General features: G+C 41.3%; 1 protein-coding gene across 1 annotated transcript; it reads left to right on the top strand.

Annotated features, from left to right (window-relative positions):
* Positions 1 to 12,599: 12,599 nt before the first annotated feature.
* LOC129639492 (germ cell-less protein-like 1) lies at positions 12,600 to 16,049 on the top strand. The gene has a single exon (XM_055564644.1). It carries the CDS (start codon positions 14,113 to 14,115, stop codon positions 15,616 to 15,618), a length of 1,506 nt encoding a protein of 501 aa, XP_055420619.1. The 5' UTR covers positions 12,600 to 14,112; the 3' UTR covers positions 15,619 to 16,049.
* Positions 16,050 to 21,425: the final 5,376 nt, after the last annotated feature.

The raw sequence follows: 21,425 nt of genomic DNA, 5'->3' as shown, positions 1-21,425 counted from the left end.
GAGAAGAGACGGAAAGGACCTGAGAAACTATTTGAAGAGATAATAGTTGAAAACTTTCCTAGTATGGGAAAGGAAATAGTCAACCAAGTCAACAAAGCACAGAGAGTTCCAGGAAGGATAAACCCAAGGAGAAACACAACAAGACACATAGTAATCAAACTGACAGAATTTAAAGACAAAGATAAAATACTAAAAGCAACAAGGGAAAAATGACAAACAACATACAAGCAAACTCCCATCAGGCTATCAGCTGATGTCTCAACAGAAATTGTACAAGCCAGAAGGGATTGGCATGATATATTTAAAGTGATGAAACGGAAGAACCTACAACCAAGAATACTCTACCCAGCAAGACTCTCCTTCAGATTTGATGGAGAAATCTAAAGCTTTACAGACAAGCAAAAGTTAGGAGAATTCACCACCACCAAACTAGATTTACAACAAACACTAAAGGAACTTCTTTCTCTATGCAAGAACAACACGAGAAGGAAAAGACCTGCATAAAATAAACTGCCATTAGGGTGGTGTCATCTGCATATCTGAGGTTATTGCTATTTCTCCCGGAAATCTTAATTCTGGCTTGAGCTTCATCCAACCCAGCATTTTGCATAATGTACTCTGCATAGAGTTTAAATAAGCTGGGTGACAGTATATAACCTTGATGTACTCCTTTCCCAATTTTAAACCAGTCTGTTGTTCTGTGTCAGGTCCCAGCTGTAGCCAGTTTCTCAAGAGGCAGGTTGTTGGGAAGCGTAGTGCAAAATAGCCATAAAAGGAGAAAGTCCTTGGGGAAATGGCGAAGGGCCAGAAATACCCGGCTTTGCACTGCGGACAGAAAAACATCTCCTGCCTTGGGTTATGCTCGGTGCCAAGAGTTAATAGGGATGTTACTTGTGAAAGCGGGTCATGGGATAAGCCCATGAGTCATTTAGAGCGCGCTGTCCTTGAAATGTTTATACTGATTATGTGTTAACTCCGTATGCACTCTGCTGACCATATATTTAAGCTCTTTGTTCCTGCTTCTATAAAAAAGCTTGACTGCAGAAATAAACTTGTCAGTCCTTGCAAGAGACTGTCCAAGTGTCCTTCTTTCAGGTTCGTCACTTCCAAGTCCTGGGGAGAAAATCCCCAACACAGGTAAGGTGGTCTGGTATTCCCATCTCTTTCGGAATTTTCCCCAGTTTGTTGTGATCCACACAGTCAAAGGCTTTAGTGTAGTCAATGAAGCAGAAGTGTATGCATTTCTGGAATTCACTGGCTTTTTCTGTGATCCATCGGATGTTGGCAATTTGATCTCTGGTTCCTCTGCATTTTCAAAATCTAGCTTCTACATCTGGAAGTTGGGTATGGGATTAACAGAAGCAGAAAATATTAAGAAGAGGTGGAAAGAATACACAGAAAAACTATACAAAAAAAAATTCAATGACCCAGATATCAGTCAATGACCCATGGTGTTGTGGTCACTCACCTAGAGCCCGATACCCTGGACTGTGAAGTCAGGTGGGCCTTAGGAAGCATATGACCAACAAAGCTAGTGGAGGTGATGGAATTCCAGCTGAGCTATTTCAAATCCTAAAAGATGATGCTGTGAAACTCCTACAGTCAATAGGCAATGTGGATGGACCTAGAGCATATGATATCACTTGACTTCACAATCCTGGATGTCTGGCTCTAGGTGAGTGACCACACCATCATGACTATCTGGACCATCAAGAGCTTTTTATATAGTTCTTCTGTTTATACTTGGGAACTCTCCTTAATCTCTCCTGCTTCTGTTAGGTCCTTACCATTTCTGTCTTTTACTGTGCTCGTCATTGCATGAAACTTTCCCTTCATACCTTTAATTTTCTTGGAGAGATCTCTAGTCTTTCCCATGCTATTGTTTTCCTCTATTTCTTTGCATCGTTTACTTAAGAAGGCTTTCTTATCTCTCCTTGCTATTCTCTGGAACTTTGCACTCAGTTGGGTGTATCTTTCACTGCCCCCCCACCCCGCTGCCTTTTGCTTCTCTTCTTTTCTCAACTATTTGTAAAGCCTCCTCAGACAATTTCTCTGCCTTCTTACATTTCTTTTTCCCTGGGATGAGTTTGGTCACTTCCTCTTTTACAGTGTTACAAACCTCCATCCATAGTTCTTCAGATACTCTGTCTACCAGATCTAATCTTTTAAATCTATTTGTAAACTCCACTGTATAACCATAAAGGATTTGGTTTAGGCCATACCTGAATGGCTTTGCAGTTTTCCCTACTTTCTTCCATTTAAGCCTGAATTTTACAAAAAGGAGCTCATGATCTGAGCCACAGTCAGCTCCAGGCCTTGTTTTTGCCAACTGTGTACAGCTGCTCTAATTTTGACTGCAAAGCATATAGTCGATCTGATTTCGGTTTTGATCATCTAGTGACGTCCATGCGTAGAGTCATCTCTTATGTTGTTGGAAGAGGGTGTTTGCTATTACCAGTGTGTTCTGACAAAATTCTGTTAGTCTTTGCCCTGCTTCATTTTGTATTCCAAGGCCAAACTTGTCTGTTACTCATGGTATCTCATGCCTTCCTACTTTTGCATTCTAGTCCCCTAGAATAGGACCAATAGGACATCTTTTTTGGGTGTTAGTCCTAGAAGGTCTCACAGGTCTCCATAGAACTGAGCAATTTCAGCTTCTTCAGCATTAGTCGACGGGGCATAGAATTGAATTACTGTGATGTTGAATGGTTTACCATGGAAATGAACCAAGATTATTCTGTTGTTTTGAGATTGCACTCAACTACGGCATTTCAGACTCTTTTGTTGATTAGGAAGGCTACTCCGTTTCTTCTAAGGCATTCTTGCCCACAGTAGTAGATGTAATGGTTATCTGAATTAAATTGGCCCACTTCCAACCATTTTAGTGCTCACTCTTGCCATCTCCTGCTTGACCACTTCCAATTTACCTTGATTCATGGGCCTAATATTCTAAATTCCTAGGCAATACTTTTCTTTACACCATCAGATTTTTTTTTTTTACTTTAACCACCAGACACATCTACAACTAAGTGTCATTTCCACTTTGGCTCAGTCTCTTCATTCTTTCTGGAGCTATTGTTCCCCTCATCCCCAGGAACATATTGGATGCCTTCGAACCTGGGGGGCTCTTCTTCCAGTGTCATATTGTTTTGCCTTTTCATATTCTTCATGGGGGCTCTCAAAGCAAGAATACTGGAGTGATTTGCTGTTGCCTCCTGCAGTGGACCACATTTTATCAGAACTCTCCACTAAGTCTCCACTATGACCCATCCATCTTGGATGCCCCTGTATGGCATGACTCATAGTTTCATTAAGTTATATCCATCTCTTTAAGTATTTTCCACAGTTTGTTGTGATCCACACAGTCAAATCTTTAGTGCAGCCAATGAAGTAGAAGTAGATATTTCTTTCTCAAAGTCCCTTGCTTTTTCCATGATCCAACAAATGTTGGCAATGTGATCTCTGGTTCTTCTGCCTCTTCAAAATCCAGCTTGGACGTCTGGACGTTCTGGGGTTCATATCCTGCTGAAACCTAGCTTGAACGATTTTGAGGGTTACCTTGCCAGCAAGTGAAATGAGCACAATTGTACAGTAGTTTGAACATTCTTTGGCATTGCCCTTCTTTGGGATTGGAATGAACCTCATCTTTTCCAATTCTGTGGCCACTGCTGAGTTTTCCAAATTTACTGACATATTTAGTCCAGCACTTTAACAGCATCATCTTTTAGAATTTTAAATAGCTCAGCTGGAAGTCCATCACTTGTTCATAGTAATGCTTCCTAAGGCCCACACACCACACTAAGTGACCTCACACTCCATGATGTCTGGCTCTAGGTTAGTGACCGCACCATCTTGGTTATCTGGGTCATTAAGACCTTCTTTTGTTTAGTTTGTCTGTGTTTTCTTGCCACCTCTTCCTAATCTCTTCTGCTTCTTTTAGGTCCTTACCGTTTCTGTCCTTTATCATGCCCATCCTTGCATGAAATGTTCCTTTGATATCTCCAATTTTCTTGAAGGGATCTCTAATCTTTGTCATTCTCTTGCTTTTCTCTATTTCTTTGCACATATACCATCTCCTTGGATTGAATGAATCAATATTGGGGAAATGACCATACTACCCAAAGCAATCTATAGATTCAAGGCATTCCTTATCAAATTAGCAATGGCAGTTTTCTAAGAATTATAATACTTTTTAGAAATGTGTATGGAAGCACAAAAGACCCTGAATAGACACAGGAATCTTAGGAAAGAAAATCGGAGCTGGAGAAATCAGGCCCCATAACTTCAGAGTCCAGGACAAAGCTACATTAATCAAAACAGCATGATGTTGGCCTCAAAACAGAAGTATAGACCAATGGAACAGGATAAAAAATCCAGAGATAAACCCATTCACCTCTGGTCACCTAATCTATGACAAATGGAGCAGGAGTTAACAATGAAGGAAATAATATCTCTTCAATAAATGGTGGTGGGGAATCTGGACACCTACATGTAAAAGAATGAAATAAGAACACTCCCTAACATGCTACACAAGGATAAAGTCAAAGTGGATTAAAGACTTACATGTATGACCAGATACTATAAAATTCTTAGAGAAAAACGTAGGCACGACACTCTCTGACATAAATTACAGCAAGATCTTTTTTGACCCACATCCTAGAGTAAAGAAAATCAAAATAAATTTTAATTGGTGATATCTGATTAAGCCTAAAAAAACCTTTGCATAGCAAAGGAAACCATAAGCAAAATGAAAAGACGGCCCTCAGAATGGGAGAAAATCCTTGCCACAAAGCTACCGAAAATGGATTAACCTCCAAAGTATACAAACATCTCCTACAACTGAGTACCCAGCACCCCCCCAAAATGGACGAAAGATCTAAATAGACCTTTCTTGAAGGAAAATATACAAATGGCAAAATACCACATGAAAAAGTGCTCAACATCACTAATTACTAGAGAAATGCAAATCAAAACTATAAAGTGTCACCTCACACTGGTCAGAATGGCTATTATCCAAAAATTTACAAACAATAAGTCCTACAGAGGGTGTGGAAGAAAGGGAATCCTTCAGCATAGTTGATGGGAATGCAAACTGGTGCAGTCACTGTTGGAACACAGTGTGGCGATTCCTCTAAAAACTGAAAATAGAACTACTGTATGATCTAGCAAATCCACTTGTGGGTATATATGGAAAGAAAAAAAAGTGAAATACTATTTTGAAAAGGTTCATGTACCCAAATGTTCATAGCCGCACTATTTACAATAGCCAAGGAATCAATGCAATCCAGGGGCCCATCAACAGATGATTGGAGAGGGTAGCCATGTTGTCAGTGTAGAAAGTCTCTGAGCTCACTGCCTCTTATGAGCACACCAAAATCACAACTATCTGCAGAACAACAATTAATGAAATGGACTGGAACCTTCCAGAAAATATCTTCTACAACAGGAGACAAAGAAGAAACCACAAGGGGATGCATAGGAGGGGTGAACTGGCAATATAATCAAATCCCATATGTCCCAGGTGGGCAACCCTCAAACTGGACGATAACAATATATTACAGAGTTTTCCCCACAGGAAAGAGAGTTCTGAGCCCCCCATCAGGCTCCCCAGCCCAGCGGTTCATCACTGGAAAGATGAGATTATTAAAAAAAAAAATCTGGCTTTGAAGGCCAGTGGTGCTTAATTACAGGACCCCACAGGACTGGGAGAAATAAAGACTTTACTCTTAAAAGGTGCACACAAAATATTATGCACATAGGGACCTAGGACAAAAGCAGTAATTTGGCAGGAGCCTAGGCCAGAACTACCTGCTTCTCTTGGGGAGTCTCCTGGAGAGGCAGGGTTCAGTTATGGCTCACACTTCAGACATGCACACTGATGACAGACATATTTAGGAACAGTAAACTACTTGAACACTGCTGCTGGTGGCTTCCACCTTGTCCTTGGTTCATTAGCTCCAAGACCTAGTCCCACCTGTAGCCTGTAGGCAACAGTGATGGTTCAGTTCAGTCCAGTTCAGTCGCTCAGTCGTGTCCGACTCTTTGCGACCCCATGAATCACAGCACGCCAGGCCTCCCTGTCCATCACCAACTCCCGGAGTTCACCCAGACTCACGTCCATCGAGTCAGCGATGCCATCCAGCCATCTCATCCTCTGTCGTCCCCTTCTCCTCCCGCCCCCAATCCCTCCCAGCATCAGAGTCTTTTCCAACGAGTCAACTCTTCGCATGAGGTGGCCAAAGTACTGGAGTTTCAGCTTTAGCATGGTTCACATCAGGCCAAAAAGCAAACTGAATGGGGACACAATACCTCAGCAGCAGAGAGGATGTCTAAAGACTTCCATAGTGTCATCTAAACATGCCCCAAAGCATGGCCTTGCCCTCCACAGGGCTAAGACCCAGTTCCACTCATCAGTGGACAGGCATTGGCCCTTTGCTCCAGGAAGCCTGCACTAGCCTCTAGAGCATCCACACCCACAAAGGAGCAGACACCAGAAACAAGAAAATTACGATCCTGCAGACTGAGTCTGACAATAGTAGGCCAGACCATAACCTGGGGACAGCTGGGTCCTGGCTCTGTCCACTATCAGGCCAACGCAAAGTGTAGGACTTCCTGGACCTCAAATCCCACTCTGTCAGGACTCCCTCATCCAGCAAAGATTTGAAATGAGTTCTGAGATCCCTGGGCCTATAACCAGACTCCTGCCTGCCAGTAGTAGTCCAATACGGTCCTCAGGATATGACTTCACTTGCCCTTGGGTGGAAACAACCCTAAAGTCTTTGGGATCCTGATTCCTTTCACCAGCGAGTCAGCACTAGCCCCAGAGCCACCTTGGGCTCTACAGCCAAGCACTTGTGACCAAGTTCTGATGAATAGCAACCAGCACCATCTGCACAAAGCAGGCCCTCATAACCAACAGGACTTGGGGTCAAACAAGCCTACCAGACCATCTACGTAGTCAGCCTGCGACAACAGAAGGACATGTGCAGCCCCATTAGGGGGAACCCCTAGATCATAAAACACGAGTGCTGAGAGGGGAGTACATGGCTGAGACACATAAGATTTCTCCTACATAAGGCCACTTCTCCAAGATCAAGAAATGTAGCTACTTACCACATATATGAAAACACAAATGGCAACTTGGGCAAAATGAGGCAGCAGAAGAATATGTTCCAGATGAGGGAAAAATATAAAACCCCAGAAGAAGAACTAAGTGAAGTGGAGATAGGCAATCTACATGAAAAAGAGTTCATAGTAATGATAATAAGATAACAAAAGAATTCAGAAGAATGAATGCAAAGGATAAGAAGCCACAAGTTTTTAACAAAAGTTAGAAAACATAAAGAACAAAAGTGAAATAAAAAATAACTTAGGAATTTTTTACAGTAGGATTCATACCTACTGTAGGAATCAACAGTAGACTAAATGTTGCAGAATGGACCAGTGTGCTGGAAGACAGAGTACTGAAAATCACTACCGCTGGATGACGACAACAACAACAAAGAACGAAAAGAAATGAGGGCACTTTAATAGACCTCTGGACTAGTGCACTAATATTCACATTATGCAGGCCCCATAAGGAAAAGTGAGACAAAGGGCCTGAGGAAATAATTGAAGAGATAATAGCTGAAAACTTTCATAACATGAGGAAGCAAAAAGTCACCCAAGTCCAGGAGTTGCAGGAAGTCCCTTAGAGGATTATCCCAAAGGGAATAAATCACACCAAGACAAATTGTAATCAAAATGAAAAACATTAAAGATAAAGAGAAAATGTTAAAAGATGCAAGGGGAATGCAAGAAATAAGAAACCAGGAATCTCCCATAAGGCTATCACCTGATTTTTCAGCTGAAACTCTGCAAGCCAGACAAGAGTGGCCCTATACATTTAAACTGAGGAAAGAGAAAACCACCACCTAGAATACAACCGAGAATTACTCTCCTGAGCAGGGCTCTTGTTCAGATTTGATGGAGAAATCAAAAGCTTTATAGACTAAGCAAAACCTAAAAGAATTCACTGCCACTAAACCAGATTTACAACAAATGGTAAAGGAACGTCTCTAAGAAAAAAGAAAAGGCCACAACTGGAAACAATGAGGAAATGAAAAAGCTCACTGATAAAGACAAACATACTGTAAAGGTAGGCAATTATCCACACAAAGTTGGTAGGAAGGTTAAAAGGAATTAGAAAAAAAAAAAAAAAAGAGTATAATCTACTGTCATCCTAGTAAGCAGTTAAGGTATCCACAAAGCAGTTAGATGCAAAATATGACTTCAAAAACAGTCATGGTGAGGGGAGGAGAGTACAAATGCAGGGTTTCTAAAATGTGTTTAAAATTAAGAGATCAGCAAATTAAAACAATCATGTATATATATGGACTGATATAAAAAAGCCTCATGATAACTGGAAGCCAAAAATGTATAATAGATATAGACACAAAAAAGGAATAGAAACATAACACTAACTATAGTCATCAAACCAAAAGAGAAGTGAACAAAAGACAAAAAAGGAAAACAAATCCCAAACAAGTAACAAAATGGCGAGAAAAACACACTTATCTATAATTACCTTAGATATAAATGGATTAAATGCTCCAACCAAAGACAGAATGGCTGACTGGATCAGAAACAAGACCTGGATATATACTGCCTACAAGAAACTTACTTCAGATCTAGAGACACATACAGGCTGAAAGTGAGGTGATTGAAAAAGGTATTCCAACAAATGGAAAATTTTTAAAAATTAATTGGAGAAGCCATACTTATATCAGGCAATATGTACTTTAGACTGCTACAAGAGGCAAAGAAGGACACTACATAATGTTCAAAGCATGAATCCAACAAGAAGATATAACAATTGCAAATATATATACCCAAAAAGGAGCACCTAGGTATATGAGACAAATACTAACAGAAATAAAATGAAAAATCAATGCTAACACAATAATGCTAAGACACTCTAACACCCCACTTACATCAACCCCACATCATCCAGACAGAAAATGAATAAGAAAACACAGGCCTGAATTAACACATTACATATTAAATGCTCTTAATTTTATCTTATCATATATATATATATATGCTGCTAAGTCGCTTCAGTCGTGTTCGACTCTGTGCAGCCCCATAGACGGCAGCCCATCCGGCTCCCCCGTCCCTGGGATTCTCCAGGCAAGGCCACTGGAGTGGGTTGCCATTTCCTTCTCCAATGCATGAAAATGAAAAGTGAAAGTGAAGCCACTCAGTCCTGTCTGACTCTTAGCAACCCCATGGGGACTGCAGCCTACCGGGCTCCTCCATCCATGGGATTCTCCAGGCAAGAGTACTGCAGTGGGGTGCCATTGCTTTCATATATATATATATATATATATATATATATATATATATACACACACACACACACACACACATAGAGAGAGAGCACGCACATTCCATCTGAAAGCAAGAGATTACACATTCTTTTTTGTATGAATATGAACCATTCTCTATAAGAGATCACAACCTAGGCCACAAGGAAGCCTCAGTAAATTTAAGAAAAATTTAATCATACAAACATCTTTTCTTACCACAGAGCTCTGAGACTAGAAATCAACTACCAAAATAAACAAGAAAACTGGAGAAAATACAACAGAATCACATGAAGGCTAAAAAATTCTGTTACAAAACACCCAATGGATCATTGAAGAGATTAAAGAGGAAACTAAAAAATATCTAGAGACAACTGAAAATGAAAACATGGCAATCCAAAATGTATGGGACAAAGCAGAAACAGTTCTATTATGGAAGTTTTTAGTGACACAAACTTACCTCAGGAGACAAAAAAAAAAAAAATCTAATATAAACCACCAAACCTTACAGCTAAACCAACTAGAGAAAGAAGAGCAAACAAAACCCCAAAGATAGTAGAAAGAAAGAAATCCTAAAGATCAGAGCAGACATAAATGATCTAGAAGCTAAAAGAAGCCAGTAGAAACGGTCACTAGTGTTATCACTAAAAGCTGGTTCTTTGAAAACATAAATAAAATCGATAAACGTTGAGCCAGACACATGAAGAAAAAAAGGGAGAGGGCCCACATCAATAAAAGCAGAAATAGAAAAGAAGCTACAACCAAGACTACAAAATACAAAGGACGATAAGACACTACAATGAGCAACTATACACCAATAAAATGGACAACATAGAAGAGGAAGACAAAGTCTTAGAAAGGTACTATCTCCTCAGACTGAACCACGAAGAAATAGAAAATAAAAACACACCAGTTACCAATACTAAAATTGAATCAGAAATTTAAAACGCCCACAAATCAAGGACCCAGGCTTCAAAGGTGAATTCTACCAAGCATTTAGAGAAGACTTGATATTGATCCATCTGAAACCATTCCAAAAAACTGCAGAGGAAGGTATTCTCAACAAAATACTAGTCAAGCAAATTCAATAATGCATTAGATCATAAATCATGATCAATTAGGATTTGTCTTATGGGTGCCAGGAATTTTCATTATCCACACACACACACACAAAAAATCACAGTGATATACCACCCCAGTAACAAAATGAAGAGTAAGAGCCCTATGATCATCTCAGTATCTGCAGAAAAATCTTTGGACAAAACTCAACATCCATTTATGATAAAAAGCCTCTCTAGAACATATATCAACAACACATTAAAAGAATTATACACCATGATCAAGTGGGATTTATTCCAGGGATGCACAGATTCTTCAATATATGGAAATCAATCAATGTGATACACCACATTAACAAATGGAAGAACAAATACCATATGATCACCTCAACAGATACAGAAAAATGTTCAACAAAATTCAACACCATTTATGATTAAAAACTCTCCAGAAAGTGAGCACAGAGGGAACCTACCTCAACAAAATAAGGGACATAAAAGACAAACCCACAGCAAACATCAGTCTCAACGGCAAAAAACTGAAAGCATTTTGTCTAAGACCAGGAACAAGACAGAGATGGCCACACTCGCCACTACCACTCAAAACAGTTTTGAAGTCTAGCCATGGCAATCAGAGAAGAAAAAGAAATAAAAGGAATCAAAAACGGGGGGAAAAAAGTGAAATTGTCATTGTTTGTAAATGAGATGATATTAACTATGGAAAATCATAAAGATGCTACCAGAACACTACCAGAGTTTATCACTGAATTTGGTAAATCTGCCAGATATAAAATGAATACACCAAAATTTCTTGCATTCTTATACACTAATGACGAATGATCAGAAAGAGAAATTACGGAAACGATCCCACTTTACATCACATTTAAAATATAATAAAAATACCTAAGAAGAAAACATACCTAAGGAGGCAAAAGACCCGTACTCAGAAAACTATAAGGATTGATAAACGAAATCAAAGATGACACAAAAAGGTGGAGAGATATACCATGTTCTTGGAGTGGATTAATCAATATTGGGAAAATGACTACACTACCCAAACTGACTAACAGATTCGATGCCATCTCTACCAAATTACAATGATATTTTTCATGGAAATAGAACAAAAATGTTTACAAATTGTTTGGAAGAAAAAAAAAGGCCCGGAACAGTCAAAGCAATCTTGAGAAAGAAAAATGGAGCTAGAGGAATCAGGCTTCCTGACTTCACAATACACTACAAAGCTACAGTAACCAAAACAGTATGGTACTGGCACCAAAACAGAAATACAGACCATGGGATAACAATAGAAATCCTAGAGATAAAACCAGTCACCTATATCAACAACCTCAGGTATGCAGATAATACTACTCTTAATAGCAGAAAGTGAAGAGGAACTAAAGAGCCTCCTGATGAAAGTGAAAGAGGAGAGTGTAAAGCTGACTTAAACCTCAAAAAAAAAAAAAAAAAAAACCACTCATTCAAAAAAACTAAGATCATGGCATGCAGTTCTATCACATCATGGCAAATAGAAGGGGGCAAGGTGAAAGCAGTGACAGATTTTCTTTTCTTGGGCTCCAAAATGACTACAGACAGTGACTGCAGCCATGAAATTAAAAGATGCTTGGTCCTTGGAAGGAAAGCTGTGACAAACCTAGTTCAGTTCAGTTCAGTCACTCCTTCATGTCCAACTCTTTGCGACCCCATGAACCGCAGCACACCAGGCCTCCCTGTTTGTCACCAACTCCCGGAGTTTACCCAAACTCATGTCCATTGAGTCAGTGATGCCATCCAGCCATCTCATCCTCTGTCATCCCCTTCTCCTCCTGCCTTCAATCTTTCCCAACATGAGGGTCTTTTCCAATGAGTCAGCTCTTTGCATCAGGTGGCCAAAATATTGGAGGAGAATATGTTGCTTCAACCACTTAGGGTCAGTGCCCCTCACCTGCAGGAAGCAGGTACTGACAGATTTCTCTGCCCCTTTCCCCTCAGCAACAATATTCTCCTAAAATAAAAAGGGGGAAATGAGAGACTTAACTTAGGCAGGTTGATAAGGAGTCAAAGCCTAAGGCCCCTTTAAGGAGGAGATAAACATTCTTTCTTTTTCACAGTCTTTCCTATAGATATGTAGGCCTCGTAGGCAGCAGTATCTCTTATTCAAGGACATGCCTTTTTTTTTTTTTTTTTTTTAAGCTTTGGATATATGTTATGGGAGAAGGTCTGGGTAAAAACTTCCACAGCTGTAGCTCTGGGTTAACCTGTTCCTTCTGGCTGATCTCGTGCTGATGTCATCCCAGGAGGTATGTTAGAGGAAAGGGTCTGGAAAAATTCTCGCAGTCTTGAGGTATCTTTTATCTATTCTCAGCAGCTAGTTGAGAAGTGTATAAAGCCTTGCTTAAACTAGTGAGGTGGGTTCTCTCCTGCTCCCTTCTGATGTCTATGTCTGAAGCTTTTTCTGTCACTTTCACTTTAGATAAAATCTACACAATGCTCCAAGTGACTGAGACTGTCTTGACTGAGACTGTCTTTGGTCCCGAGTTAAATCTTCTCCTTCGGAGACCACGAATCTGGCGGCACTGTTCACCATTCACCATAAGATGTCACAACTCTAGAGTCAGTATTCATGTTTGTCTCATGCCAAGCACCACTGAACCTGAAGCATTATATAGACCTTCTTATCAACTTTCTATAGCCATCTAACAGAGAATATTTAAAATGTGATTTAAGGTTATCCTGTCCTATTCAAAGTGTGTAAACATTCTACTCACATGATTTGAATAGGACAGAATCTTGGCGACCCCATGGACACTAGTTTGCAAGTCTCTGCTATTCATGGAATTTTTCAGGCATGAATACTGGAGTGGGTTGTCGTTTCCTCCTCGAGGAAGTCTTCCCAACCCATGCCCCATGCATCTCCTGCATTGGCAGGTGGATTGTTTACCACTGGGAATGTTTGGGAAGCCCCAAACATTCTACTTAGGCAAGGTCAAATGACCTGAGAGACTTACCATTTTCAAAGTTTTTTCCCTTGTATTGTACTTTCCTTGTCATTGAAAGGTCCAGACTCTCTCTACACCGTATAATCTGTGTAGCATGTAACACTTGTCAGTATTTAATATTATTAATTTCCTCAAAAATCAAAATCCATCTCATTCCCTCCTCATTTCTTTCACTGTTTAAGTTTGTTACATGCTTAGCTGGTGTCTAAAATAGAGACAAAAGCAAAGACTGGGCAAACATTGCCACTTTTATCACAGAAAATGTTTTCACAGCCACAAATGATGGGATACCCTAAGAAAATAATTACAGAAATTAAGGTGCATAGAGCACAGAGCTGGAACCAAGATGTAATTATCCAAAAAAAGGAGTGATCACTAAGTATTTCAAATGGGGAAGAGGAAATTATGTTCTTAAAATTCATGGGGAAAATTCATACACAAAGTCCTCTGTTCCACCATTATCCTATGAAGGGAGCCCCAGAGAAATCATCCCTGGAGGGAAAGATACACAGAGTGGAATTCCTGGTACAGAGTGCACTTCTCCTGTGATGGGGAGTGGGAGGGGTCGGGGAAAGCCTCGTGGGCGTGGCTTTGCGTGGCGTCCAAGATGACGTCACAAACATCAACCGTATCCCACGACACCATGGGCTGAGCTAGTGCCAGCGGCAGCTGCGTCTGGTGAGGAAGCTTGCCCTCTGTACCCATGAGGTAAAAGCCATGGGAGCAGTAGAGAGTCGGATGCCCTCGAACAGAGTGGGGCATGCCCCAGAGGAGCCAGGTGCTCCTGAGGGGGAGGAGGAGGCCGAAGAGGTAGCAGGGGCAGTGATAGAGGAAGGGGAGGAGAGGGAAAATGCCAGACCCACCACTAGTCAAGGGCGCCACAAGCGGAAGACAGGCCCAGAAGGGCAGCTCACAAAAGCGACCCACAGGAAGAGAGCAAAAGACAGATTCGAGTCCATTTATAAGACACTTTTTCTGAGAGGAGAAGGGAGTGACGTGCAGATCCGTGCCCTGGGGGAGGAGTGGAACTTGCACAAGGTCTACTTGTGCCAGTCAGGATACTTTGCTAGCATGTTCAGTGGTGCGTGGCGTGAGACAACCATGGATATTGTAGAGTTGCAGATGCCTGACGAGAACATTGATTGTGAGGCACTGCACGAGGCCTTAGGTTTCCTGTACCGAAACTCTGTGCTCATCCCACCCGGTCGAGTGGTCCCCATGCTGGCCACAGCCAGCATGCTGCAGCTGGACAAGCTGATTCAGCAGTGCGGGGAGGTAATGAAGGAGACGGTCAGTGATCAGACCGTGTGCAGCTACTACTGCTCTGCTGAGAGCTACGGACTCCAGAACATCAGGGCCATGTGTCTTCAGTGGCTGCTGGACAATCTAATGACCCAGCATAGTGAGGAGTTATTGAGAGAAATTAGCCTGGATCTCATGAAAGAGGTCATTGCCTCTTCAGAGCTCATCGTGATGGAGGTAGAGATGGATGTGTACACGACGCTGAAAAAGTGGATGTTCCTGCAGCTGCAGCCGACATGGAGAGGCCCCCGCAGAGACCTACTGCCTGACGCCGACTCGTGGTTTGCCAGGTCCAGGCAGGAGTCAGAGGGCACCGCTTTCCTGGAGACCGAGCAGGGCAGAGCCTTCGTGCCAGCGTTCCAGCAGCTGCGGCTTGCCTACATAATCTGCGACCTGCCGTCAGCACGCATCATCGACCAGGATGCACTGATCCCTGCCACGTGGCTGGCCCCAGTGTACAAAGAGCAGTGGCTTGCCCTCCTCCGGGCTGAGCAGACCAGAGACCTCGGGCCCGTGGATGTCTTCGTGTCCGACCTCCAGAGGACCAGCATGCGGTGCGGGGGCCGGCTCCTCAGGGATGCGCAGCGCACCTGGCGGTGGGCAGGCTTCAACTTCGGCTGGGACTTGGTGGTGTGCTATGCCAACCGGCGCATCATTTTCAAGCACAGCGCGCTGAAGAAATCTTGCGGTCTCGGGGTCAGCTTACTCTGGCAGAGAAAGGTCGCGTTCCGCTTGCGCCTGGCCTCCTTGGACAGGGCTGGAAGAGCCATTTTCCGGAAGCAGACAGAATTCCAAGTGCTTTCACTGGGAAAGGATGAAGAGCTAGAGGTGGTGAATCTGGAGAACGAAGATGTGGTTTTCCCCATATATGTGACCTGTAATTTCCTGTACCTCCCCAGAGAGGGGCGTTTTCCTCAGTGAGGACTCCTGAAAACAAAATCTCAGAGAGGTGAGCAGCTCTTTCCCTGGGGTCAGGGACGACCAGCTTTGTCCAGATGCCAGCTCCTTCTGCGGGACCAACCGGACTTGCCCACCTCTGGTGGCCCAACTCTGTCAGAGTCTTTGTTGAACTGTAGCTCATAATACTTGAGGTTGTTTACCTGAGCCTATGAAGAGGAGAAATTTTAAAGCCCTGCTCCCCCAACACCTTTAGAACTTATTTGTGCTGTTAAAGTGGCAACCTGTCCTCCTGGTTTACCATCCATCAATGCCCCCTCCCATCATTTCTGCCAAGTCAAAGACCAGTTGACTTGAGAGAGCAACCTGTGAACCTACCTACTCTACCACTGTTAGGGAAACTCTTTTAAAATATGCATTTCCTTTAGCTTGATTAAAGGAACGTTAAAGAAACAGTTTGGTTTCTCTTTCAGTTCGCGTGTTTAGAGCCACTCTGCCCCACTCATTACCACCACTACCGCTAGCTTCCTTTGGATTGCTTCCCTTTCCCCATTCCCTGCCACTGAGTGTGTAGTACTTGGTTCCCATGATCTCTCACTCTGTGAACGCACCCAGGCTACACTGATGATCTTCTCTTTATTGGTTGTTCCTCAATATTCTTAGGTTAGTTGACTTTATATCATATCTGATGTTAGTTTGGCTTTATTTTGACTTTCCTAGCATTTTAACCCTAGAAGGACGTCTCAAATCTTACACAACCCTATATTGGGGGTGGAGTGGAAGGCAGCAGATTGATTCTATGAGGACATCTCGGTACTAGACAGACTTTTTCTGCGGCACACAGTCGTGAATTATTTATGCACCAGAATGCACTCTTTAAGCACGTTGATGGCCTTTGCCCTTCAGAAACATTTGACGTTGGAATTGTACTTGGAAAGACTCTTTCCCGCTTAAAAACAGGTCTGGTAACCTCTGGAAAGGAACGCTTTTGAATTATAATGGGAATTATTTGGCATCTGGAAGTGGGATCACGAGATGTCCACACTGGTAATCAAAAGGGTAAGAAAAAAAGTGTTTTTGTCACAAAAGGAGAAGCACACTAGTCACGATTTGAATTTGTTAGTTTCTGATTACTGTTCACTTACAAATTGTCACCATCCCATTCCCTCCATTGAGTCATTTTGAGGTCAAAGAATGGAAAACTCTATTTAAGAAGCCATATAAATAATAAATACATGCTTGGAAAGAGTGTGATAAATTAATACAAGATGAACAAAAAAAAAATAGTATACTGTATTGGTGTTTGGCAGATTCATGTTGATGTATGGCAAAACCAATACAATATTGCAAAGTAATTAGCCTCCAATTAAAATAAATAAATTTAAATTAAAAAAAATAGTCACCAGATTTTAATGCTTTACTTAGTTGAAATCAGAATTTACCTTACTGGTGGTTTATGTTTCTCTTCCCAATTAGATTTTACCCATTGTCGTTCAGTGAACAAATTACTTCTGACTTTATCCATTCATTCATTCCTTTTACTCTTTAAGCAGATTTGAAAGGCTTCGTTATCCCAAACCCACATTCTAGTATTAGAGTAATATTTACATGACAGTTACTTATATGAAATGGTTCAACCAGGAAGCTGCTGTTGCATCCTTCGATGTTTTCCCTTAATTTTGCAGCCCCCTACCCTTTCTCGTGTTCCCTTATATTCCGTTTACCTAACCAACTACAAACAATAGACTTCATTTTATTTGTGTTTCAAAATAACTGGGGAGAAGAGTAACTCATGATTCAGTTGAAAGGTAAAAATTATTATTATTATTTTTTTTTTTTGGTAAGAATTTCACTTTCTTTATATAAACTCTCTAAACAATTTGAAATTCCTTTTTCTCGAGCTGAATGCCAAGATGCCATTTCATCTAAACAGAGGTATCCTCAGTTGGGAAATTCAGAGACTACTTAGCTACAAGTGTACCTTGACTGAAAGGTCTGCTTTTGTTTTCCTACCCAACTAGCTTTAAATCCTTAAATTGCTTGTTGCTGCTTACAATAGAAAGATGTTCAATAATGTACAAACAGTGACAGCTGAAATACACTCATTTAAACATTTAAACTCTCACAAACCCTGACTGTTGCCATTTGCCAGTTTGGGCAATTTATCCAATACCTGTCTCTATTTTTTCACTTTTTTTTTCTTTTCTTTTTGACTGCTCAGGATGAGGAAGAAACCTTTTCCCATGTTGATACTCATTTTGTTAGCCTCTTCGTAAAGGCATGGGGAGATGGGGAGGCAGGGCAAAATGTATAGTCATGGTAACGCTACAGGAAACCATCAAGCTAAATAACAGCAAACTAAACACCACACTAAAGGAGATGTACCCCTATGGGATACCACGTGGTCCTTGACAATGATGAGGATTTATCCCTGTCTCTGTCTTTCCCTCTCTGTATGTCTGCCGCTCTCTCTGTCTTCCCCTATCTCTGTCTCCATTATGTCTGTCTGCATCCCTGTCTAATTACTATCTACCTCTTTCTTTGTCTACCTCAGTCTCTGTCTCAGACTGCCTATCTTTGTCACTGTCTGTCTCTGTCTTACTGTCCGTGTCTTTCTGTTTCTCTCTGTTTCTGACAATCCCTTTTTTGTCTGGGTCTCTATGTTTCTGTCTCTGTCTCTGTATTTCTCCAGTGCTTCTGTATCCGTCTGTATCTGCATCTTTCTGTGTCTCTTTCTCCATCCGTCTGTCTTTGTCTTTCCCTTTCTGTCCCGACCTGTCTCTGTCTTTCTCCCCACCCCCAACCTTGTTTCTCTCTGACTCTCTCTCTCCCCATCACTATCTCTATGTCTGTTGGCTCTCTTTCAGTGTGTGTCTGTCTTTCTCTGTCTCTCAGTCTGTCTGTCTCTGTCTTTCTATCTGTGTCAATCAGCCTCTGCCTGTCTCCCTGTCTCTGTCTGCAACCATCATTCTTTGCCTTAGTTTGAATGTGTGTCTGTTTGTCCCTGTCTGTGCCCGGCTTCCTCTGCCTCCCTGTCTCTGTCTCCATCTATTTCTACCTGTCTCTGTCTGCCCCTTTCTGTGTATGCCTTTCTACCTGTCTCTTTTGGGGGAGGAGGTATAATATCTGAGTCTGTCCCTCTGTTGGGCTTTCTCAGCCTGCCTGACCAGCTATCTCTGTTTTTCTGTCAGGCTGTCCTGTCTCTGGCTGTTTCTGCATCTGGTTCTGTTGCATCTTTTGATAGTCCATCTCTGCTTCTGCCTGTCTTAAGGAGACAGGAATGAAATGTTATTACAATTCGGTCGACAAACCCTCTTCTGTCATCTTCCCTTCCGGTGGTGTCCTAGAGATAGATGCTGTAAGAAGACAAAGGTTAGCATTCGTGTTCAAAGACACAAGAGACTTAAATAAACAATGACTTATGAAGGAGAAAGCAGTGCCCCAGGGAGGTAAGTGGGATGGACACAGACAGCAGACCAGTGTAAATTATGCTACTGTGGAAAGGGTCTATATATAAACAGCACAAAGATGACACTGAAATTTTGATGAAAGATAAATCATGTGCTGGAAAAAGAAAACCATCTTTTTAAGAGGAAAATAAAAAGAAGAGGGAGTGTCCAGCCACAAGGTCTACAGGAAGGTACTTGCCAAGTCTCAGCCACAGATTTTGGACATGAAACTGCCTGGTGAGAGTTAAAATAGCAAAATTCACCTATTTTATATAAGCACATCACATAAGTTTAATCATGCCATTAAACTTAAACTTTTGAATTGGGGTCAGCAAACACACACACACACACACACACACACACTGAAGTAAGTGGATTGAAGCAGGATCCAAGGTTTTTATGTCATCACGTGTTCAGCTAGTAACATGACTCCTAAGACATTCATACACACACACACACACACATTTATATTTTATGAGCCCACATGAGGTTCCACCCTTTCCTTGTCCACTCAGCTACCTGGGCCTTGATGCCCTTCCCTTTATTCAAGATAAATCTCTTGAAAGGGGTGTGTCATCTGCCCCCTGTTCTAAGGTTTACTTGCTTGAGTCCAGGCACCATCTATATGTCATAGACTCTCAAATTCATAGCCCATGCACAGACCACTTCTTTGGATCCAGACCTATAGCCAGCAGTCTGCCCCACCACTTGGAAATCTCAAAGGTGGTGCGATCTACAAAGGAACCAAATAGAACTAATAGTCCAGGCAACCAATTTTAATCTAAATGTAGATTCCTTCCTCATTTGAGTAAATAAATAGAAAGACACTGATGCTGGTAAGGAGAAAATAACCAGGATGTTAGCGGAAACTTATACTTCTTCAAGTGTTTGTGTTTCAGAAGTAAAATTTGTCTATTCATGACATTCTAAAGAAAGGTGGCAATTTTTTTTTTTCCTAGTAGGTAAGAGAATTGAAATTTACCTCATTTATTTAGACAATACCCAATTGATATATGAACAGTCTTCGGGAATGATTTGTTCTAACAGTGCAGATCAAAGTTTGGTTTAGTCTGTGAACACGTTTTCCATGTCAATTGCTATGATTAGATTCTGAGATCAGACACCAAAGGATAAATTTCACTCCACAGTGTAGCAAAATTCAACTATCAAACTTGGTTTAAAGACTAGCAGGGTAATAAGATGCAGTGCAAGGAACAAAACTATCTGGGCAGATTCAAGGTAAGATTTGAATACCCAAAAGATCCTTAATTCTCTGAGAACTATTCATCACATAAACACACTGCATTACATTGGTGATGTCTGTCAATTATTTTAAAAAATAAAAATAGTACATGGTGATGGCAAAAATAGGAATCTACAAGCAGCTGATGGTTTTGATTAGCATGTTTGCAGTACATGGGATTTTATGATGAGTGATGACTCTAAGTGAATTAAAATCATCCAAGCGGTCACGAAGAACATGTTTTGGGTGAAGGCAAGTGGCTGAGTATGGTCCACCACAGGTGAGGAAGACTTCCTGTAGAGGTATATTCTTTAAAATGGTAGCTCCTAGTCATATGTGATTACTTAAATTGATTCAAATTAAATAAAATTGAAAATTCAGTCTCACTCGCAGCATTTGAAGTGCTCAATGGCTACATGTAAACCCGTGGCTACTATACTGTGCACAGTGCAGATATGGAACATCTCTATCAGCGCAGAGAATTCTGTTAGATAGTGCTGTTCTATAATCAGTCATTCCAAGTAAAATTTACGTTTCTTTCTACTTCTGAATACATAGGTCGCCTGGATAACCTATGTGGGGGTGGGTGATGTTTGTGGGGATGGGGAGGAGTTAGAAAAACAGACATACAGAATGGTCACATTTGGATTTACAGGGTCTCATCAAGGTCTTATTTGTCTCACTGTGCTTACTGAGATGTTATGGAGGCTGGGGACAGGGCTTGAGGAAGGTTGGTAGCCACCCAAAGGAACCGTTTGTTTTGGAACCCTGTGCTTTGAATGTGAAGAATTTGATCTAAACTTCTGTGGCCCATACAACATCTGACCTGGTGGTCAGGCCATCATCTCAAACTCATTGTCCAAAACTCAACCTTGGCTTTCTTTCTCCCATTCCACTATCATGAATATCTATTTTCAATATATTTTATGGTTGGTCTTTTACTGTTCATATTGTTACTATCTCCACCAGTATACTAGCCCTCTTCTCAGTCTCTAGGCCTTGAAATCGCTGGTTGAAAGGATACAAAATAAATGTCTTTGTAAACTGAAACTTACATTAGAAATAATAGCATGTGGGGTTATTGTAAATACATTTAGATACAAATACATAAATACATAAATCAAATACATTTGAGTCTT

This window comes from Bubalus kerabau, chromosome X (genome assembly GCF_029407905.1).
Source record: "Bubalus kerabau isolate K-KA32 ecotype Philippines breed swamp buffalo chromosome X, PCC_UOA_SB_1v2, whole genome shotgun sequence".
Taxonomy (NCBI): domain Eukaryota; kingdom Metazoa; phylum Chordata; class Mammalia; order Artiodactyla; family Bovidae; genus Bubalus; species Bubalus kerabau.
Note: the sequence above shows the minus strand (reverse complement) of the source record. Positions and strands in the feature narration are given on the sequence as shown.